Source organism: Zootoca vivipara, chromosome 7, assembly GCF_963506605.1.
Source record: "Zootoca vivipara chromosome 7, rZooViv1.1, whole genome shotgun sequence".
Lineage (NCBI taxonomy): Eukaryota > Metazoa > Chordata > Lepidosauria > Squamata > Lacertidae > Zootoca > Zootoca vivipara.
Genome location: NC_083282.1, coordinates 13,295,333 through 13,319,148, shown reverse-complemented (window position 1 = coordinate 13,319,148; position 23,816 = coordinate 13,295,333). Strand labels below are relative to the sequence as shown.

Sequence of the window (23,816 nt, the reverse complement as noted above, 5' to 3'; positions counted from 1 at the left end):
GACAAACGCCTACTGCCCCTTGTTCGGTAAGTGGCAGATTCCTACGCACGCACGCGCAGAGGGACTTCCGGTCGCCGGCCGAATCGATCGCGAAACCCAAATGCATGGACACGGGGCATGGGGAACGATAGAGACGCGAGGCTAGAACGAACGGGTCCCCTTTTTCACGTGACTCTCCCTGCAGCCAAACCTTCGTGAGCGCGTGCGCAGCAGCGGTCTTCTATAATCTCGGTGGTTGGCTTTCCTCCTCAACTCTTTTTTTTAATCCTTCCCCTTTCACCATAGAGACGAAGGAGACACTTGCCTGGGCGACGGACGTCGAAGCGGCTCTGCCGCAGAGGTTGCCGGGAAAGGACCGGCGCGTGCGCTGCTTTGCGGGCGTTCGAGGGCGGCGTGAGGAGAGAGAGAGAGAGAGATAATTTTGTAGTAATAATAATAGTAGGAAAGGGTTGTCGCGTCAGGCGGACGGAGCAAGAGCGAACGGGACTCTCCCGGGGGAGAAGGCAGTTGCGGCCGCTCCAGCGCCATGGCGGGAGGAGGCAGCGCCGGCGAGTGGTGCCTCATGGAGAGCGACCCGGGCGTCTTCACGGAGCTCATCAAGGGCTTCGGTGAGGCTTGGCGGCGGACCACTTCTGGGGGAGGCGGGTGGGCCAGGCGGCGCCTTGCCACCGGGGAGTGGGGGGATAGGATTTTCCCAGCTCCCTGTATTTGTGGGAGGAAATGTAGTCTCTTGTCATGTGCAGAGCGCCTTAGTTGGGAAAGCCAGCTTCCTCTCATTGTGTTTAGGAGTCCTCACTACGGTGCCTCCGAGGCGTGTGCAGAGCGCCTTTCCCATCCGGTGGAAAGCAGGATTTTCGGGCCCCAAAAAAATTCATAGCGGGGGAACTGTGTACATTTCCAAAATATAAGATTAAAAACAAATAAAATAAAACCTACATACAGCAACAGTGTTTTGTGTTGTGTAGGCTCCTATGATGTAAGCCTGCTAGCCTGCTCCCTAAAAACAGCGACTATTTGTTTTTGACAAAGGACAACTGGCCATAGCTTGGGGCCTCATCAAACCTAAATCTGGCCCTGAATGAAGTACAGGAAAGGCTTGCATGCTTTTGCGTTGTCATTCTGCCCAGCTATTTTATAGACTCCTGGAAACGAAGCATCATCTCCTTGTAGCCCCTGCAATGCAGGAATCTCAACCGTAGGAGCCAACTTCTAGGGGCCGAGGTCCCTTCAACCCCCTCCCCTCCTATAAAATATTTGAGGGGTCCAGGCCTCCCCCTTAAAGTTGATGGGCATTGCCATACAAAGGTGTGCATGTGCCGCGTCTTGTGGTCCCTTATGTGTGGTGGGGCATACCTGGGGCTCCCCAGTGTTTTATTCAAGTTGGCACCCCTGATCTTAGTTAAAGCATCCGTGACAGGTGGTCATCCAACCTCTCCTTAAAAACCTCCAATGAAGGAGGGGTCCACAACCTCCCGAGGGCGTCTGTTACTGCCATAAAGTTCACTCTTGTAACTTGAAATCTTTGGTTCAGGTCCTACCCCTCCAGAGCAGGAGAGAACAAGCTCAGTTCCCAAACTAGCATGGCTGGTTGGAAATACTAGCAAAGTCACACCCTGATGTACTTGCACTTGGCCCAATTCATATGTCTATATATATGCTAATGGATGCCTTCTATGGCATTGGACTTGGGCTGAGCCTGGATTCAAGAGCTTGTGTAGAACTGCTTCATACCATTATTCCGGTTTCTGGTTTTGTATGTTGCTCCCTCGGCCAATAATGCGAGATGAGCACGCAACCCCAGAGTCGGTCACGACTGGACCTAATGGTCAGGGGTCCCTTTTTAAGGGCTATTTATTTTATTTGCCGTCAAGCTTTGTGTTTGAAAGAGTTGTAGCCAGCCACTGCCCTGTATGTGTTCCTGTATTTGCAAACTCCTTTTAATTGTGTTGGTGGCTTGTGTGTGTGCATTTAACACAATGTTGACATAAATTGACCCAGTTACGTATTTCTCTGCCCCAAACATGATATTGTGTATTATGTCAGTTGTAGGGCAGGGGAGTATGGCTTGGCCACATGGAGACATTGTGGGCCTAGTTAACCCACAAGCCAGAGATTTCTCACTACTGATCTCAAGTGGGCATTTACAAACATGTTTCATAGAAATGTGTTTGATAGGAGCTGGAGTTGGTTGGTGTCTCCTTACTGAATTTACACTTTGTTGCATCTTTTGCAATTTGATGCGTGAAGTGGTCCTGAATGGACCACTTTAGACAAGTTACTGTCCATCTGTCTAATCTTAATCTGTCTTTATTGTTTACTTTGATTTGAGGCTAAAGAAAGTAGCTACTCGAGACTACCAAATACAGTAATGATAATAAAGTTGCTTTGTTATCATTCTACAGCAGGCATCCCCAAACTTCGGCCCTCCAGATGTTTTGGACTACAATTCCCATCATCCCTGACCACTGGTCCTGTTAGCTAGGGATCATGGGAGCTGTAGGCCAAAACATCTGGAGAGCCGCAGTTTGGGGATGCCTGTTCTATAGTATCTGGTAGATGTAATGTAGCTTGCTATTATTCTTTTTTTGCACTGGGGAAGGTGAGTCATTAAACATGCTGACAAGTACACAAGGTCTTATCTCTTGAGTTCTGCACACATTCATTAAAAATAATTTCTGCTTCAAAGCATTCCTATTGCAGATTGTTCACCTGTGCCAGTTCTTTCATTACACATTTTCTTCCTGAAGCATATATATATTGGAATACCTTTCTAAGCCTAAATTAAACCAGGTTTTAAATTAAATCAGGTTTTTCTTTTTCTTTTTTCTTTAAAGCAAACTTTCTAAGCAGAAATAATTACAATAATTATCTCTGCTACTACAGGTTGCAGAGGCGCGCAAGTAGAGGAAATATGGAGTTTGGAGCCAGAGAACTTTGAGAAATTAAAGTAAGTTTTAACTAGAATATTGTAATACATTTAGGCAATGTGGGCTTGAGTTATCTGCAATGCTCGTCATAAAGTGACAGTCAGGTATAATAGTGCACACTTACAGGGTTGTGTGTTCCATTCATACATTAGAGTGAACAATGTAGGGAGCTGGGAGCAGCATCTTGGAATTTTTTTGGAAAGGCATTCATTTCTTTTCCTGCTGACCCAGGGCAGTTACTGTCCTAAGCTTTTAAGTGTCGGTTGGGTTAAAAGTAATAATTTTCTGTGTTCATATTCAGTACTAAGCCACATCTGGTTTAGCAGATCATACTGCACACAAAGCAGAAACACTTGCTTCTTGCACGCAAGGGAACGACAACAGGGATATGTACGATAGTGGTTGTGTGTTTTTTTTACCCTTGGTTGTTAAACCATCAACCAGTTATGGCTTAAGCCTGAGTTGATATTGTGGCTTGTAACAACAAAACAAACCTCCGCCTCGGGTTCAGACATCATGCTAAGCGATCTCTGTCATGCTTTATTCACATGTTTGTTTGATTGAAGAGAAGAGTTACATGTCAGCACTTGGGCAGCATGCACCAGCACATACCTACCTCAGGCACAGTGGGGCTTACCAAGCTAAATTTAACGCCTTATTGTGCAGGTGTAGCCGTTTAAAAAACTATGTGTATGTTCAGTTAGTTTTATTGAATTTGTTTCCAGGAAGGATGTTTAGTGTGTTAACTTCAGACATGTTGTGATAATGCTTTACTGGGTTTTCTTGCTTGTTTTTTGTGTGTCCCTTTTTATGTAGGCCAGTTCATGGATTAATTTTTCTGTTCAAGTGGCAACCAGGAGAAGAGCCAGCTGGCTCTGTTGTTCAGGACTCCAGATTAGAGACTATATTTTTTGCTAAACAGGTATAGTAAGTTAAAATATTCTCTGTGACACCTCCTAATGCTGCAAGCGAAAATAATACAACTCTGAAACATTGTGACATAGTCTAAAAAGTAAGGCAGTCTGGCAGAACAGGTTGTTCAGTGAATAATAAAAATTATAATGGGCAAAACAACTTTGTTTTATGTGCATTCAAATTTAATATTTCCAAAGATGCGACACTTGCCTTTTACAAGTCAGGTCAGGAATAATTCATGGGCTGCAAATTTTGCAGACTTGCTTAGAAGTGAATCTCATATATCTCTGGCAGTTCTGAGTAAGCATGCAAAGGATTCTGCTGTAAGGGAATCTTAGCAAACATTGGGAAACTTAGTTTCCACTTTGAGGATATTCCTCACAAAGCAGCATTACAGCATTTTAAAATGCAGTTCCACAATCATAAAACATTTAAACAACAATCAACAGCACTGATAGGATCAGCATAAAACAACAGTAGCTCAACAATATTCCAGTTTACTATTAAACTGATTATCCCACATTAAATATGGGGGCTGCCTGATCTCTGTCAGGATTGTGTGTCATAATTTCAGGGCCATTGCAGAGAAGGCTCTAATTTGAGTGTTGACCAGCCTGATTGCCTTTGATGATGGACACTGAAGCAGGCCTTCTACCGTATCTTAAATTGCAGACAGGACAATATCATCATTATAAACATTTGTTACACAAAAGAGCAGTAAACAGACACACACGTATGCATGTATATATGATGAAAGATAAATGAATTCACATTTTTTTTTAAAAAAAACTTTCAACCAAAGTAAATAATGAGCATGGCTTTAGAGCATACCCTACATTCTCAATCCAAAATAAGATATAACTTGCCCATTTTCCAGTAAACTTGTTTTGCTATAAATTTCTTTCTGGTGCTGTGATGAGTTTAGTGAGTTCATACATTGTGGTTAGGTCTCAAATCTTGAAAAACCACTCTGATGGGGAGGGACAATTCTTTCCCCCCAGAAAGTTGAGATTGACCTATTGATGTCTGTTAACATTACAATAGGGTCGTGTTTTGCACAGGGGTTGTATTCTGAGAGTAGCGCATAAAGCCAAAATGGCTTATTGTCAAAACAACCCCCTGGAATCAGTTCCCCGCAGGGAATCTTACCTTCCAGAGCTGGCGTGAGATCTTGTGAAGGCCTCCAGAGCCCACAAAAGGGTTTCAGTAAGCAAGGCAGAGAGCTTAGAAGCTCTTATTATGCAGGGTTCTACTGGCAGCTTTTAAGTTCTCTGCCTTGCTTACTGGGATATTGGACGGCAATGTGAGATCCTTGCCTCCAGAGCCCACACAAGACATTATCAGAGCCCCATAAGCAAGGCGGAGAGCTTAAAAGCCATTTCCATGATGGGAAAATCCAATTTTCCCTTGGGGAAAATATATTTATTTTTAAATTCCAAAGTAAAGTGATGTATAAGGCAGTAGTGTTCTATCTTGGAATATTTTATGGTAGCATGGAATTCTGATAGGTAAAATCATTGGGACCTTCCACCAGCAACCCTATCATCTGTCGTAGAAGAGGGGACCATCTCCCAACCATTCTATTGTTCTTGTCTGCATGTGTATCATACTGCTTCAGGAATGGGGAACCCATAGCCCAGCTCCTTCCTCAACATTAACCAGGCTGCCTGGGACTGATCAGAGTCCAACAACATCTTGGTGAGGTGGGGGGTGGAGTTCACGGGATTTTTACCCTTGTACAAATAGTTGGTGGAATAGCAACTTTCCAGTTGCTCCTTTCCAGTTTAATTGTGTGACTGGTAAAATTACATCATATAAAACTATAACAAGGAATGCCACTTGGCAGTAGAACTTCCTATTCCTTTCCTTTTGCTCTGCAGCCCCTCCTGCAATTCTGCTCCAGTGGTGGGGACCCCTAGAAAATATTTTTTTGGAGAGGGGAGGACTTTCAGAGCCAAGTGGAAGTCCTTGCATGAAGTCAGTTCTATGCAAATGTCTTTTGGGCGGGAAGTGTAAGAAACAAGAATTTTGAAAAGTTCAGTTTCCAAAAACCTGGCATTGTGGTGAGAGTTCATGAAAGAAAATGTGTATTTGATATGTTCTATGGCGCTGTGGTCTAAACCACTGAGCCTAGGGCTTGCCGATCGGAAGGTCGGTGGTTCGAATACCTGCGATGGGGTGAGCTCCCGTTGCTGGGTCCCAGCTTCTGCCAACCTAGCAGTTCGAAAGCATGCCAAAGTGCAAGTAGATAAATATGTACCGTTCTGGCGGGAAGATAAACGGCGTTTCCGTGCGCTGCTCTGGTTTCGCCAGTAGCGGCTTAGTCATGCTGGCCACATGACCCGGAAAAACTGTCTGCGGACAAACGTCAGCTCCCTCGGCCAGTAAAGCGAGATAAGCACCGCAACCCCAGAGTCGTTTGCGACTGGACTTAACTGTCAGGGGTCCTTTAGCTTTACCTTTTTATTTAGTCATACTAAAATAAATCTCAGTTTCTGAGCTTACTTCCTCTTCTGACCACTTGTACTCCAATTCCCCTCCTTTTTTTAATCCTAGTATGTTGAGTATCCCTGCTTTAGAAAATCTCATTACAGAGAGAGAGAGAGAGAGAGAGAGAGAGAGAGAGAGAGAGAGAGAGAGAGAAGCCACTTCATATATTTAATTTAGGAATGAAAAATGCAAGCTCAAAAGTGACTTAGATTAGAGCTAACTTTATTTAGTAGGGATTTTGCATTTGCTGGGTCTTGAAGATAAAATGGTAGGCATTATTCTTGGAAGACAGTGCCTTCCAGTGAACTACTACAGTGGTACCTCTACTTACGAATGACTCGACTTACGAATGTTTCTATCTACGAATGGAGCTCCATCTGCCATCTTGGATGCTGTTTAGATAGGATTTTTTTCTACTTACGAATTTTTAGATAGGGTTGCTTCGACTTACGAATTTTTTCTCCCAATGCATTCCTATGGGATTCGATTTACAATTTTTTTCAACTTACAAATGTGTGTTCGGAACACATTTAATTTGTAAGTAGAGGTACCACTGTATGTCAATTCTTGTACTGTATTTTGAAGGATGTTGTGGGGAAATACTCGTAGGCTAGCAGTTCAGAGAACTGACACTTGATGGCACCAAAATAATGCTGTAAAGGGGATTTCTACAGGAGTAGGTGTCCATGCAATAGGTTTTTGCATTCATACTGCTTGATCTCATCTAAATTTTGAAACCAATCAATCAACCTTTACAGACAAATTTTTGAAAGGTGTTATATAAAAACGAAGTGCTCTCACATTCATAATTTCATAGGTTGAATTCTGTTTCATATTTCTGATGAGAGTGTATTTAAGTTGTTTTAAATACGTTTGGTTTTGGGTTCCCTGGGTTAATCTTGGGGGGGGGGGAGTGTTCTGCTACTAATTTTTTTACTAACATGAATATTTCTAATCTTTTATTGGATATTTCAGCCTGTCATTGGCCCTTAGGGTAGTTCACAATGACATATACATTTATGAAAAGCTTTTTTGTCTCTAAAATTGCATTGACGATTTAGTCTGAATACCTGACTGTTTCAGATTAGGCACCAGTGATCCTTAGCATTTTAATGCTTTAAATTCAACCCTGCTGCAATCTTTCTGGTTCTAACTGCCATTTGCCTTATCTCCTGGAAACAATTGACATGCTATTTGGGCATGCTGTGAACAGTTTAATACTTGGATGTCTTGTTTTATCCACTGCCCCTGTATGAAACACTATTGAGCTGCTGCTGGTCAGTGTAGACAGGTCTGGTAGTATAAGGCAGGTACCAGTGTTTATTGTTCAGCACAAAAGTTGTTAGACCATAGTGCTGTAGCCAATTAAACTTGTGTTCTAACACTGTAGATAAGCTTTTCATCTCCCACTAAACTTCCCTCCATTAAAAAAGTCCATTTGAATTTCATAGAGAATCTTATAAAAAGCAATTTATATAAACGTGCTTTAAAAAAAATGTTTATGTGATAATCAAGTAATTTCTGTAATAACGTCCAGATTGGTGATGAAACAAATGAAATAAAATTGATGGCCTGTTAATAGAGATTGCAGCTCTTGAGCCTTTCTTGGATAATCTCACGATAAAGTTAGTCTGCATGTTTGTCAATGTGGCCAGCTTCATATGCACACTTGTAAAATTTGGCCTCCTTGTTATGCCTAGATATGATACGGTCCTATATTTTGGGGCCTGAGAACTCTGGATCACCCTATATGAGCTAGGATACCTAGGCACAATAAGGTGAGGTAAGGGTGCAATTTCTGCCTTAACTCTAAATTCCTAGCTTTGCTATTGTGTCAGAGAAGATTAGTACTGTAGTGTTTTTTCAGTGTACTGTTAATCATAAAACGACAGTACAATGGGTTGGGAGGGTCTAATCAGATTAATCAAAATAGCTTTTTTTAACTTTGCTATTTTTAACTTCGTTTGAATAGCTTCTTATTTTAATTTACTAGTGTACATGAGAAAGCTTTTTTAAACAGAAAAACTCAGGTGTTCTAAGTGTGACAGATATCTGATCAGAAAGATACTTTATGGCAGTGTTTCCCAACCAGTGTGCCTCCAGATGTTTTGGGACTACAACTCCCATCATTCCTGACCACTGGTCTTGCTAGCTAGGGATGATGGGAGTTGTAGTCCCAAAACATCTGGAGGCACACTGGTTGGGAAACACTGCTTTATGGAAAGCCAACCTCTTAGTGTGCATCAGCTTCTCAACTATAAACCTTCTCAGATCTGACTTGCTGTCATTCAGCTTGTCCGCCTTCTTTCGTAATTAAGAGTATATCAGTCTCACCTCTGTATGTTGAAAATGTTCATATCATTTAGGCATCAGCATCTTAAGTTCTTTATTTTTCTTGGTAGTATTTTTTTTAAAAGGACTACAGATATTTTCTCATGGTTGTTCCATTGATGACCATTCAGATGCTACCTTGGTTACTTTGTCCATTTAAAACTTCACTTCTGCTTCTTGTGATTATACTACTTTCTCCTTACGGCTTCAATCATTGACCCATTTGCCTGGGAGTAAAGTCCAAGTTAACTCAGTAATGCTTATTTCTGAGTTGACATACACATGATTCTGCTATAAGTTACCTTTTTGTGTAAAAAGTGGGAAAGACCTCCTTTATTCCCTTGCTGCTGTTAATCTCCAAAAAGCATTAATCATTATTAAACAAAATGTAAGAGGAAAATTCAAGCTAGGAATGCCTATCTAGATGCTCACAAGTTATTAGTTTCTTTCATTTATAAAAATGGGGTACCTCGTCTAAAAAAACCCCACCCAATTTAACTAACTCCTACTGTCCTTGAGCCTGTAACTCACATATTTCAGTGTCAGGGCAATAAAAAAGGTTTAATTTGTTTCTGTAAACAAAGCTGCAAAATAAGTCATTGGGTGTCAAAGGCATTCACCTTCCTGCAGTGGAAATGGGGTTGGGAGCATACCGATGTAGAAGATGGGGCTCTTACTTTAAAGTTAAAACATAGTCCAGTCTTTGCCCACCTTCCAGGGAGTTCACTGCCAGAGAAACGTTTTGGAAACTGCAGGAGGAATTGATGAAAATCACTTCCCACTCTTCCTCCAACAGATTGTTCCATAAGCTGAGTTTCACCCCAGGTAGCCTGGATCAAACCCAATGGCCATAGTGGGTAAACTTGAGGCTATTATAACTCATTTTATAATTTGTCTTGTATTCAATTATTTCTGAATTTTCACTTTGTTTCTTTTTTAACAGGTAATAAATAACGCCTGTGCAACTCAGGCTATAGTAAGTGTGCTATTAAACTGCACCCATCAAGATGTCCATTTAGGAGAAACGCTGTCGGAATTTAAAGAATTTTCACAAAGCTTTGATGCAGCAGTACGTCCAATTATTCTATTCTCTATTTTTTTTAAAGCATCTTAATCCTGAGTCGTTAGTTGAACGAATGTCTCATTTTAATTTTAGATGAAGGGCCTGGCATTAAGTAACTCTGAAGTGATTCGACAAGTCCACAACAGTTTTGCCAGGTAACAAGAAATCTGAAGCCTTTCGGATACAGTTTCCAGAGATGCTTTTGATTTAACATCCACGTTTGTCTCTTAATTTAACCTTTAGACAACAAATGTTTGAGTTTGATGCAAAGTCGACGGCAAAAGAAGAAGATGCTTTTCACTTTGTCAGCTATGTTCCTGTACATGGAAGATTATATGAACTGGATGGTCTAAGAGAAGGCCCAATAGATTTAGGTAACACTCTCATTTCACCTGTATAATTTCCTGCCTGAATGTCAATGTATACCAGGTGTATACCAGGTGTATACAAAATACATATGGTAGCAAGGGTAGAAGACAGGACCAGCTGGTGGACTTGAGCCTGAACTACCTGTCAAATTGGGTGTTGGGAAAAACGCTAAGATAGCTAAGTAGACTCCTATTATGCCATTCACACTGTACATGAGGTGGGGTGGTATCCTGTAAAACCTTTTGTTACAGAGTCTTCCTTTCCATAAAGACATCCCTACCAAATTCACAATATCAAACCAATGTATTTCCAATGTTAGAACCACATTGCTGATCTCAGTAGTATTTATAATTTAAATGCAGTTATCTTACTCTATTAATTCCTTAATTCAGGTAAGCTAAAAGTGTGATTTTATTGTTTAAGAAATGATATACGTGATTATACAGCATCCCTGGAATCTAAATATTAGTTTAAAATCAGTATACTTCCCCTCAGATTTATAGGAGCTGCCTACGATCAAGAAATGTGTTCTCCTCAATGAACCAAAACAACCTCAGCAGACATTTTATTTATTTGTTATTATTATTTATTTATTTATTGAATTTATATACCACCCTATACACAGGGGTCTCGGGGCGGTTCACAGAATAAAATCAAAATATAAAACCACAAAATACATAATCAAAATAAAAACAACCCAATAGTCAACTCTTGATCTGCATCAAGTCTGGCTACACTCTTTGTAACAAATGTATCTTGGCTAGCCAGTGTGGTGTAGTCGTGGTTAAGAGCGGTAGACTCGTAATATGTGGGACCGGGTTCGAGTCTCTGCTCCTCCACATGCAGCTGCTGGGTGACCTTGGGCTAGTTACCCTTCTCTGAAGTCTCTCAGCCCCACTCACCTCACATAGTGTTTGTTGTGGGGCAGAACATTAGCCGCTTTGAGGCTCCTTTGGGTAGTGATAAAGCGGGATATCAAATCCAAACTCTTCTTCTTCTTGGCTAGATAGTAAAAAAAAAAGTTTGACTTCGTCAGCAGGTATTGTGTATCTGAAGCTTACAGTTCTACAAACTCGTAACTTGCAGGAAAATTAACTTGTACTTCTTGTGTATTTCCCATTTAGGAGTATGCAATCAAGATGACTGGATCAGTGCTGTAAGGCCCGTCATAGAAAAACGAATACAAAAGTAAACATATAATTAACTGTTTTCATGGTGAAACTGGAATTAACTGTTTTTAGACTTGAACTTTTAGATTGCTGGCTGGAGCAATTCCAGCTTGGCCTTTCCCCCCCCCTACCCATTTGTCAGCCTCCAAAAGATCGGGATTTTTTTTGGGGGGGGGAATTGTTTCCTCTTCATGGTTTTACTGAGAAGGCTCATCTTTTATTTGAGCAGTTATAGCAGTGGCCTTCCAGGACTCATGGGGGTGCCAGAAACAGGGACCAGGACAGCAGCATTAGTAGCATTTCTGAGATTGTCCGCTGCTGACATTCAGCCTAGGAATGACCGTTGATAATTTCTGTGCCCCATACAATACTGTTTTCTCCCCCACTCAGATTAAACTTGATTAGACTGTCCTGTAGAGAAATCAAAATACCTGGCTGTAAATTGGCAAAATTTGCTTACAAATATAGTTAAACTGTGTTCGCAGGGTAACTGGAATCGTCTTGCAATATTCTTAACTTGACACATATGTTAAAATCAGTGCATAATGAGAGAACAGAGTGTTATCACTCTCCACATCTCTTGCTGGTCACTGCATTTGCCATTGTTAATCAGTGGGCAATGTTTAGTTGGCTTTATTCTTAATGCAGAAGTGTCCAAAGGTTATCAATAGCTATGAGACACCTGATGCAGTGGGGGCAGTATGTGACAACTCTGTTTTTATTTTGTAGGTACAGTGAAGGCGAAATAAGGTTTAACTTGATGGCAATTGTATCTGACAGAAAAATGATATATGAACAGAAAATTGCAGAGTTGCAGAGACAACTTGCTGAGGTATTCTGCTAATCAAATAGGTTGTTTCGATAACTTGGTTGCATCGTAAGCCTTAGTTAGTAAATTGCCCTGGGAGCACCTGGTGTTGCAGCATTCCTGAAGCTAAGCAGCTAATAAATCACAACAGGAATCAACTCAGAGTATCATGTAAGAGAGGAATAAAAGTGTGGTTTTTAATTTCAAAAAGAAAAAGTTGGGCAATACCACCTCCTTTTCCTTTCTGAACAACTGTACAGCATCTAGACTTCTGTACATAGCCTGAAAACCCCAGCTCTCTAACTTTTTTTAAGCCAGTATGCATGGGTGTTGTAGAGGTAGGCATGAAAGCAATTGCAGGATATGCAGACACACGGAGGTGGAGGCAACAGAGACGAAGCAAGCTTAAATTATCCCACATTTCTTCCAGCTTTTTATGATTTCTGATCTCTTTTATCAAGGGGCAAGCAAATGGTACTAGCAAATAAAATTACTTTAGCAAACACTTTTAAACAGTGCAAGACAGAATAAAACTTTGCATGCTAATTTGCACTGGAGATACATGCAAATGAGACTAGTGAGGCAAGCTTTGGTTCTTTGTCCGCTGTATGATATTTTATCTCTATGAATCTTGACTGGATGGCATTGTGCTAGAAATACTAGCATGCAAGTTAATAAATTATTTTTCCCAATAGGAAGAGCCCATGGATACAGACCAGAGTAGTAATATACTAAGTTCTATTCAGTCAGAAGTTGCAAAATATCAGCTGTTAATTGATGAAGAAAACCAAAAATTGAAAAGATACAAGGTATGTGTTGTGCATGCTCAGAATGGTTTTTAAAAGGGGGGGGGGTGCTAACCATGTGGTTTCTGAGCTGAAAGAAATGGAGAAACATTATACTCCATGGCTGTGTTGGTCCCACAGAATGTGACACAAGCTGGTGAAGAAATGTCAACACACGATGCCTTTTCAAATAATTGGTTCTTCATCTGGTGCTCAGAGCAAAAAACTAATGAGCTTTTGTGTGCAGGGTTGAGGGCTGGCTAGCTGCCTCTGGAAACAGAAGAGTAGAAAACAGCTTATTCTAAATAAATGTGTGTTGCCCCGAGGAGTGGTTTCAGGCTTGCTTCTTCTGGGAATCCCTTTGCACACTGACTTGTCCGTTAAGGAAGCCCTGAGAGTTCCTGAGGTGACAAGAAGCATAATCAGCTTACTTGGGCAGCTGGCCCCAGTCCTGTTAGTTCTCACATATCTAAAAGTATACTGTGGCTGCATTATGGGGGCAGATGGGTAGCGATGGGCATGCTTTCTTTCAGGGATGTTTCCCCATCATTACTTACTTTCACCTTGAGGGGCTCATGGTCAGCTTCTGAGGCTCCCCAGTTTTGAAAATCACTGGATTAAACAGGAAGAGAGGCGGCTTGTGATCTCAGATGTCAAACATTTCAGAAGTAATCAGTAGTTTCTGGTGGCTGCTGGGACTGAGAGGGCAGAAGGCAGGAAGACCAATAGCAGGCGGAACCAGAGTTGATGACAGTCAGAGCCATTGACTAATAGAGCCTATCAAATAACTGGTTAGAAGAAAGCAAGCAGGAAAAGAAGAAAAAACAACAACGCATCTTGGAGAACTAAATTAATAATCCACATTTTGTAAAGGAGAGGCATTTCATTTATGCTTCTTTCACATTGCAAAGCAGTTATGCAATCCTTTTACACAAAGCCCAAGCATTTTTTAAGCAAAGGTTGGATGGTCATCTGTCTGGTTGCTTTAGTTGAGATTCCTGCATTGGACTAAATGATTCTTGAGGGTCCCTTCCAACTCTACAATTCTATGATTCAGTGCAAAATAATAATAATGTGAACTGTAAAGTATGAGCATTCCTTTTGAAAGCAAGAGAGGTTCTGAGGGCCTTGGGATACTGTTCAGTGCCTTAGTGTCTGACCTGAACTGACCCTTTTCAAATTTACCTCCAGTTATTGAATGGCAAGTTTGGTCTGCGTCGCCAGTGTCCTGCCTTCAAAGGGACCCACGGGGTCTGAGGATACTGGAGATGGAAAGAGGACTTTCACTCTTAAGTTCTTTATAATTTCATGGCTGGTTTTTATCCCCGCCACCCCCATGCCTTGTTGAAATTTCTTTTCTACCTTGATTCTAGGGGGCTGTGCAACCTGATCCCTCCAACAAGGTCAGATGGCTTGTAATCCTAATTCTAGTTCCTGTTTAAAACTCCTCCTTTGTTTCAGATCACTTTGTAATTTTTAACATTTGATCTTTCTAATAAAAGACACACCCCACCCCACACCCCGGCAACTTGCTCTGCAGTCTCTGTTCTGTGGCTTGTTACATAAACTGGCACAGACATTTGTGCAGCCGTTTGGCTCCCACAGATAACTGGACACTTTAAGAGGTACTCAAGTTGGAAGATGTGTAGCTCTTGTTCCATTAATAGGAACATAATTTCCCGTTATTTCACGTTCATGGAATGGAAGGGGGAAGCTTCGTAATCCGACATTAACACTGCTCGTGCAGAGGACTGCTTGCAGGAACAATTATTTGCAGGTTAAACTGGTTACTCTGATCTAATTTTTTTTTGTGCTGCTTCCGTTACAGTTTGCTTCTTAGTGTGATTGTAATGTTGCATAGCATAGTATGTGGATTTCTGAGATCAGGGCGGCCCAACTTTTCATACCAAGTGGACCACGGGAGTACTTCAACACGGAACCTGCGAGCCTCACACTCCCTTGGCACGCCGTACAGAGGCCAAAATTTGACACACATAAACACACAGCTCTTGTGCTGCCTTCCCAAACCCTGATAAGCAAGGCAGTGAGCTTTAAGAAGGAGGCAGAAGGCTCTGGCAAGGTCCTAGAGCCCTCAGGCCTCCTTCCCAAAGCCCAGTGCCTCGCTTAGCCAGCTATGGGAAGGCAGCACAAGGGCTGGGGCGGGGAGGTGTCAAATGTTGCTGAGGGCTGCCAGAAAGACCTTGAGGGCCGCATATTTTCTGCTTTGTTCAGATACATTTTTACCATAGTGATGCATCAAAGGCTTACTCGGCACAGACTTCTTTCATTGTCCAAAGCACTACAAGTTGCAGGCTTTTATACAGACTAATGATAATTGACTTAATTTGCCAGCTAGATTACCTTAAGAGCCTTGTTGGAATGATTGAAGTAAATCCCATTATGGTGTTTGAAACATATGTGGCAGAAAACTCCTAATTTACCCTTGGGCTTCTTAGCTTGTTGAATGCAGCACCATCACTCCTTCAAACATACCTGCACAGCCATTTATTATTTAAAAGGACAAAACCGGTGAAGATTCATCGTACAGTGGTACCTCAGGGCAAGAACTTAATTCGTTCTGGAGGTCCATTCTTAACCTGAAACTGTTCTTAACCTGAGGTACCACTTTAGCTAATGGGGCCTCCCGCTGCTGCCGCGCGATTTCTGTTCTCATCCTGAAGCAAAGTTCTTAACCCGAGGTACTATCTCTGGGTTACCGGAGTCTGTAACCTGAAGCACCTGTAACCCCAAGGTACCACTGTAATATTCTTTCACTAATGATATTGTCTATCCCTGGTTCAGATCTGTTCTGACATCAGAAGCTGTGGTTTTCTGCAGGCTAACTAACATCCCACGAGGGCACATCATGCCAGTGTGGCTGTCTATATATAACATCCGAAGCTGCAGTCCTTTACATGGGCATAAGCTCCACTGAACTCAGTAGAACTTCTCAGTAGACATACACAAGATTGCACTAGGGCTTTCTGTTTGGCTGTTCTAAACTTTGGTCTGACATTAGTGGTACATTCCTTTTTATGATAGTTTTCCCTGACCCCCACAGTTTCCTGTCTTTCATCTCTATCCTAGAATATTTACTTGGATATAAGTGTTACTGACTTCTGTGGAACCTGCACCCATGTAAGCATGCATACCGGTAGTAGTTTAACCCGGGATTGTGTTCAGTTAAGTCCTACTTAGAATTTATTGAGCCTAAGTTGGCCATGTTTATTAACGTTGGTGAATCTACTCCAAGTAGGGCTAACATTGAACACACCCACCCACCGATGTTTTGGTTTTTTTTATACTGAGACCATAATCTGAACCTAATACATTTTTTCCCAAATTAGCTGTTGGGTACTTGCAAAAAGGTTGATGCAATTAAAATAATTATAAAAATCTGTAAATCTTCATTTTGTTTGGGTTAAATCTCACGATTTTCATAAACGCAGAGTTTTTAAACGCATGCTTCTTTTCTTCTGTTAGGATAACATTTTAGCAATTGAATTATTCCAATTTTTATTGTGGCTCTCTTGTATTAAGAGAATAATGCTGTGAGTTATGGGCCATAACAGCAAATACTTAATGACTTGGCATGCACATTGAGCTTCCCATTATTATCCATGAAGTTAGACTATCTAAATTTATTTCCTGTCTGCTTTTTGTAGACAACTACCGTAATGACTGCATAATTTCAATAGTGACTTCCTTCTGAAGAAAGGAAAATGACAGAATTTGGAGAACTGGTGAACTATAGAAACCTTTATCTTGCCTCTTGAAACACTTACATTCCAAATCTTGTCCATGCAAGTTTTATTCAGGCTGGAAGCCTCAAAAAGCGTCTACTTTACAGCAACTGGAAATTTTTACTCCTGCACAACCCAGGAGTGGTAGAGAAACTGATTTTGCTTTTAAAACATTTCTAACTTGCTTTTCATCTCAGGTTGAAGTTACATTTAAGAGCACAACAATAATAATTAAGCAGATTTTTTTTTAAAAAAAAAAAAGCCATGCAAGTTTTTAAAAACTACAGGTAGGCTGCATAAATCAACCCTCAACTGAAAAATAATAACCCCCCAAATGCTTGAGAAAACAATCGCATTTAAGCTGGCACAGAAAATAAAAAGCAGTCTGCACCAGTTATTCCATAATCAGCACCAGCAGTGCGTTGCATCCCCCAGCCAAAATTTGTCTCTTTTCTCTCTCCCCTCTCCAAAATATAATAAAGGACTTACACAAGGGAGATAGTGATTTTGCTCAAATGCTTATTGACAAAGTTTATTGTATGTATTTGCTAATGTAATGAGGTGGAAACCTTGCTTTGCGGTGTGTGCACATGATGGGATTTACTGCTAATTTCTTTAATGTCTCACCTATGCTTGTAGATTGAAAACATTAGAAGAAAACATAACTACCTGCCATTCATTATGGAATTGTTAAAGACTTTAGCAGAACACCAGCAGCTAATCCCACTTGTAGAAAAGGTAAGTGTTGTACTCTCAGCCTCAAATAACTTATTAGGCAGGTTGTTTGTGTGTATGTGTTGTGCAGCACACACCTGAACATTAGTGGGAAATGTCAAAGTAATCAATAGAAGCAGAATCGTGAAACCTGTAGACTTTTTTGTTTAGAGAAGAGAGTATCTGAAGCACATACACCTAGATAGCACTCTTTCTCACTCTTGTATTTCTCACTAAACCCCTAGCAAACTAAGTTTCAGTTTCTGTAGCATCTATTCTGATTATCTTGACTTCATGGCATTTTGCTATTTCCTCAGTGCTCTGGTTCCAGTTGTAGCATTGATTTGCCAATGTGGCCTAATTCCAAGCACGTTTAATGAATAAAGTAACACACTCAGCCTGTCCCCTGCAGGGCTATTAAACTGTTTGGTGATTCAGCTGACCTGATTTAGATTCTTGTTCTGAAATTGCCTTGCACATGTTCTTCCCATGTGCTCTAGATGTACAATGAGTAGGATTTGCACGCTGATAGATACTGAGTTTTAATCCTATGTACATCTACTTGACAGTAAATGTTATGAGCTCTTCTGGACTGATTAGTGATTATATATCGGTTTCCAAAGTTCTGTTTGTATCAAACTATATCTGTTGAGTTGTAGAATGCAGTTGCTTGTGTATTCAGTGATCGAAGAGATAATGCAGAGTTTTGTGTATTTTGAGTTACAGAAGGAAAAAAAAATACCTGGGCTGTTTTAACACTGCAGAATGCTTTCTCTGTCTGACTTTACCTCCTAGGCAAAAGAAAAACAGAATGCCAAGAAAGTTCAAGAGGCCAAATGAAGACTGGTGTCCTTTTCTTTCTTTTTGTGGGTGGCCAGGGTTTTTGTTTTGTTTTGAGAGGGGAATGTACTTCTGAATTTCTTCATCTTCATGAAAGTAACCCTGCAAGACTTACTGTAAAGTTTAAAATTGTCCGACGCACGTTTACTGATCGTAACAGTTTGTCCTGTCCCATTCGCACGGAGTCTATAAATCTTTCCCCTTTTTCCTTGCATCATGTGCATGTACTGCCGCTCGGTAATGTTTTTAGAGTCTCCGTCAAATTCCAGTATTTAACAGTTATATCTGACTTGATTCTTCATAACTTAATCAGGAAATACTGCTGCAATTTGTACAGACCCAAATTTGTGAAAGTAATGTAGATCTTTTTACCATGATGAATATATTTAAATATCTTGTCTCACAGTGAAGCATTGGATATATAGTTATGTGAAGAAAGCTTGACTTGTTTTTTTTAAAAAAAATAAGTTGGCTTCTCTTTGTTTATCACCACTAACTGTCCTGGTCTCTGAATCTTTCAGTGGCTCTCCCTGTGTTCTTGTTTATATGGAGTTGTGTCTAAATTTTTTACAGAGTTGAAAGTACAGATTGAACGGTAGAATCATTTAAAATGACCAATGGATAAGCTTGAGAGTTTATTGCTTTAGTAGAAAAAATAATAATAAATTCCCATTTTTATTTTGGCACATGTTTGTACCTTGTAGTATTGCTGTTCATGGGTAATACGATTTTTGCAAGGAAAGCAGTCTTGCCTTCTCTTGAGCCATTTATGTGACACCAAAGTTGCAAAAGATATTTGCAGAGATGTTTTCTCATAGGATGAGGTTGTATCTAGTACGATTTCAGGGAGAATTTTTAACTTGCCCTGCACTTGTGTACATCACCACATGTATAGATTTTTTCCTGATATTCCCAATTAAACAAATGCTCTATTTTCATCCTTCAAGATTTTAGAAGAAAAAAAGTACCTTTTTGTTTAGCGGTGTATTTAATGGGTGAAAAATTCATGCTTTGTCATGAGCACACATTGACATTTCAGCTGAATCAACCACTCTGAAAGGCAAAAAAATGAACGATAGGTATCCAAAATATTTCTGTGTTGCCTTTCTGTCTCATAGTTTAGGAAGCTCAATGTAACTGTCACCAACATTTTGGAAACAGTCCTATGGTGTGGCAGGGAGGACAGGCAACAGCAGCAGCTGGTTTCCCATTTTTATCCTGTGTTGTATAAAAAGTGACTTGCAGGACAAATGCCAGTTGAGACAGAGAGACAGAGCACCTTCGTCTGGTGTTAGAACACTACTGGGCAGAAAGGCAGGTGGTGGGGAGGTTCATAAGCTGTGTGATTACACCACAAATACTGTACCATTTGCCCTATTCTTACACACACACACACCAGGCTAAATCCTTGCTAGAGGTGGGATACAGAACATGGTCTCCCTAAAAGACCTGATTTAGCAGGTTTATCTGTGAGGTGATCCTTTTAAGTATCCTGGACATAAGCCATTCAAGCATTAAAGGCGATGATCAGCAGTTTGAACTGCAAATAAAGAGTATGTTGGGGTTTGCATGATAAAAAATAAAAGCACTAGCCATAGCTTTGGCTTCTCTGCTTTGCACCAGCCAAAACCTCTGAACAAGGCAGTCCCACAGAGATCAAGTTACAGCAATCCAGCCTTCATGTATTAATTAATTCTTGTGACCAGAGCTAATCTACCTTTGCCAGGAATGGAGGCAATTGCTGCGCACATCTAAGCTGCATAAAAGCACCTTTGACCACCTCAGCTCTCTGATGTTACTCTTTGAGTACTTCCCCCACTCTTTGAGAGATGCAGCGCCCCACCCCAAATGAGTTGAGCCCCAGTCCTGCTGATTAGCAGTACTTCGCCTGGATTAAGCCTGGATTTTGTTAGCCTGCCTCCACATCCAGCTCAATATTGTCTCTTGTTGACTGACAGCAGTTCTCCTGCATTTCAGATAGGGACTTGAAACTTCTTGCATGCGAAACAGATGCTGGCAACACTCAGCCATGACTCTTCATGATTTATGATGGAAAGAAGAGATAGAGACGCTGTATACAGGCTGGTGATACTGAATCGGAAGTCTCTGGTCCCTGTCCCCTTTGCACCCATTTCATATTGATGATAAAAAAGCATCTATATGCCATTCCTTTGGTGTCAAATAGAAGTCGTCCCCCCCCCGTGCCACATCCGAAGCCTATGCCCCAGCAAGGACTGCAGAACAGTGTGTCTATCCTAGCTGTGTGGTCTAGAAGCATTCAAGAGCAGCTCCAGGTTAGCCCTGCTGAGAGTTGCTGCACCAGCAGAACTAATAGAGGTGCTCTCTCTCTGTCTGGCTTCTGAATAAATAACCCATCAGAGCAACCCATACTCTCCCCGTCCCAAAACAGCTGAAACGGATCTATGTAAATGCTCTCGTTCCTAAGAGTCCAGTTGCTACTTCACACTAAAACTCCTTGCCCAGAAATTAGATGTTTTGAGGCTTGTCTGCCCACTACGCGCCTGTGATTTTGATGTGTGTTAATTCCTTTCCCACATCTTATTTGATGGCCGCTGCATGAGAGGTGCTTCCCAGGGGTTCATTTTTGCAGGTGTGTTTGAATATCATAGCCGTGTGGGCTGTGCCAGAGTGGCTATGGAAAGCTCACGCAAGTGTGCCCAGCTGAATGCTGATCCGGTAGGAAAGACCTGTGCAATTGGCGCTGCCCATGCGGTCGCTATATCCATGCACCCCTCGCATGGATTGACACCACGGAAAAATGGTAGTTGGATTACTGCGTGTGAAGGGGGGCCATTATGCCTTTCTGCACAGCTGTTGCTACAAGTGGTGCAAGTCTGCCTTGTGTAGGGACATGAAGATCAAGTTCTGATAAAAAGGAGAATAAGATACATGATCCAATACTTGTTGCTTGGGAGCATTTAACAAAAGGGTTTGGTTTTTTTTTTAAGTATTCCAAGCGGTTTCATTTTTCATTTTATCTTGTGTAATCTAACTTTTTTTTCTTCATTAGGAATGTTGCTGGCACTTGCTTGTGGTTATTTAAGCTACTTAATAAGTCATTCCCCCTCTCCCTCCCCCCCCCCCCCCGGTAGGTTTAGCTTTTTAATTACATACCAAATACAGTTGTATAAGCCAAATCCTGCAACTTGCGCTATGGGGCATTACTTCAGAAAACAGCTCTGTGTTGCGTGTTAACAACACTGAAGCTGGTGTAAATTTGATCATTTAATATCTGTTCTTCCCTGTGCTGCTTTTTTAAAAAAACAAAAATTGTGAAGTAAAGGCTGCCTGGGAATGTTAGATGGAGGAGCAGAGGCACCCATTTCTCTGCCTCCATGGCAACATTTGGCATAGTGATACTGCATACATTTGATCTGCAACCCATTTCCCTCAGCAGAGGGCAGGGAAGGGCCATGCAAGTTGGGTGTATGCATTGTTAGGGAATTTTACGAGCGGGAAGGTAAACAGCATTTCCATGAGCTCTTGTTTCCGTCACAATGTCCTGTTGCACCAGAAGCGGTTTAGTCATGCTGGACACATTACGCGGAAAGCTGTCTGGATAAACGCCGGCTCCCTCGGCCTGAAAAGTGAAATGAGCGCCGCAACCCCATAGCCGCCTTTGACTGGACTTAACAGTCCAGGGGACCTTTACCTTTTTTACCTTTATCTTGGCTAAAGCATCCATGACAGATGGTCATCCAACCTCTTGCCATCCAACCCTTGTTTGTTATGGTTTAGGTGAAGAAAGAAATTCCAACAGCAGGGACCTCCAGGCTTGAGGAAAGGTTGGGCAAATGTATGTATGCTTTGTGCCTAAGTACTGCTGTCTGTTCCCAGTTTAAAACCACGAGTCCCTAAGGCAATAATAAAACCTCTTGTTACAAATTGATTAGCATCCTCCTGATTAGCATCCAGTCATATTTTGAGAAGGAACAGAAGTTCCACCCACCACAGGGATGCTCCTAAAAATGGCAAATGCCTATGGCAAATAGTCCTCCTCCTACATCATTTTGGTATTTTCTCATGGTGAGTTTCCCTGCACTGGTTAGTAGGGTAACAAAAGTCACAGTGTGATGTAGCAGAGGCACAGAGAGCGTGTTGCAGGGGGTGTGATTTCTGCTGAATTTCCCTTCATGCACCCTGTACTGTAGGTTACTTTGTTCATTCCCAGGTTTGCGGGTATGATAAGAAAACAAGAATTTGCTCTGCGGTAGCAGAAATATTTCTCATTCTTTGGAGGCTGGCCTCTGTACAGTTGTAAAAATAGTTCAAGTTCCTAAGGCACTAGTTTTGCAGCTTTAAGACACCCAACGTGATATTTTGATCCTGAAGTTACAGAAGCCCCTTTATTTTTACCAGGAGAACACAGAAAGCTGCCTTATACTGTTGGTATTCCATCTAGTATTGTCTATACTGACTGGCAGGGGCTCTGCAGGGTTTCAGGCAGGATTTGAACCTGGGCTTTCTGCATTCACAACAGATGCTCTGCCAAAGAGCCACAGCCCTTCCTCATAGAATCTTCCTATGAAATGAGAAGAAAACCGTTTGCATGAGATAACGGTGGCTTTCATGTGGCAGCAGCCTTTTGTTTCTGCACGTATCGCCTCCTGGCCTCATGGGAATCTCATTTTCCATTACTTCATCTCCAAACGCAAGGCCTGAAGACAGGCAGGAGCCTGAGCGTTCCTACAGGGGCTTTTGAGTAAATGCGGAAAGGGAAAAAAATTTTCATTTTCCAACAAGAGAAGGATCAGTGTCATCCAAGGAGACGAAGGGCTCCTAGGCAACGGAGACTGGCAAAAGCGCTCCAGGGCCATTGTTTGAGATGTTTGCAATCTTAGGTTTACAATAGCCCTGCCAGTCTGCAAGAAGAAGCCCTACCACAAAGCAGCTGAACTTGCAGCCTCTTCACTTTTTAAAATCTCTGCACAAATAGCTACAGCTGAGTTCATGTAGTTGCATATCCAAGGAGCATTGCTGGGGGTGTTTTCTTAAGAACATAAGAAGCGCCTCCTGGATTAGGCCAGTGGTGCATCTTAAGGCCCATTGGAAGCCTATAAGAAGGATCTGAGTGCAATAGCACTCTTCCCTCCAGAGGCTTCTTGCTTTATCCTTGAGCAGGATTTATTCTGTAGTTTCTGAAATCCAGAAGGGTGGTGGGAAAGGCCCTCGAGGGTGATCACAAAGGGCACTACAAATAATAAACAATTTTGTAAAATACAGCTTGCCAAACTTCAAAGCAGCAGTATTTCTATGACACCTTTAAAATGAAGGACCTGAACCCCAAAGGCATTCTTCCCCTTGCCTAAAAGCAAAAACAGAGGCAGAAATGTAAAAAAACAACACACACCGAAACAAAATGCAAGAGGTCAACCCATCATTTCGGCTCCCGAAATCATGATCAAGGGGGGGGGATCTAACCCTTTCCCTCACACACAAAATTAATTAAAACCCTTCCCTCCCAACAATTGCTTACATTTTTTTAGAAGGCTGGAAGCAGAGCTGTTGGCCTGCTTCCAGCTTAAAACAACAGCAGTGATCCAAATTATTTGTGTTGAGAATCAGCCTAGACCCTGGGGGTCATAAAACTGCAACTGATTGGCAGGGAGCCAGAGAGTATTGATTTATGGAACTCACTGCC

General features: G+C 41.6%; 1 protein-coding gene across 3 annotated transcripts; it reads left to right on the top strand.

The window, feature by feature from the left end:
- Positions 1-293: 293 nt before the first annotated feature.
- On the top strand, positions 294-23,518 carry UCHL5 (ubiquitin C-terminal hydrolase L5). Of its 3 annotated transcripts, XM_035121870.2 has the most exons (12): positions 296-608; positions 2,884-2,947; positions 3,744-3,849; positions 9,607-9,732; positions 9,820-9,881; positions 9,970-10,100; positions 11,220-11,283; positions 11,994-12,096; positions 12,768-12,881; positions 14,231-14,260; positions 17,240-17,338; positions 18,110-23,518. In XM_035121870.2, exons 1-12 carry the CDS (start codon positions 527-529, stop codon positions 18,152-18,154), a joined length of 1,026 nt encoding a protein of 341 aa, XP_034977761.1. In that variant the 5' UTR covers positions 296-526; the 3' UTR covers positions 18,155-23,518. The 3 variants fall into 3 exon arrangements, with proteins under 3 accessions (XP_060132653.1, XP_034977761.1, XP_034977762.1); XM_060276670.1 differs by lacking the exons at positions 17,240-17,338; positions 18,110-23,518 and adding an exon at positions 16,523-16,927 and having other exon boundaries at positions 294-608; XM_035121871.2 differs by lacking the exon at positions 14,231-14,260 and having other exon boundaries at positions 301-608.
- Positions 23,519-23,816: the final 298 nt, after the last annotated feature.

Excerpts from the sequence above, each read along its gene's own strand:
- UCHL5 (XM_035121870.2), top strand. The coding sequence starts at position 527 with ATGGCGGGAGGAGGCAGCGCCGGCGAGTGGTGCCTCATGGAGAGCGAC. Across the intron at positions 9,882-9,969 it reads GTCCACAACAGTTTTGCCAG|ACAACAAATGTTTGAGTTTG; the intron begins GTAACAAGAAAT and ends TTTAACCTTTAG. Across the intron at positions 10,101-11,219 it reads AGAAGGCCCAATAGATTTAG|GAGTATGCAATCAAGATGAC; the intron begins GTAACACTCTCA and ends TTTCCCATTTAG.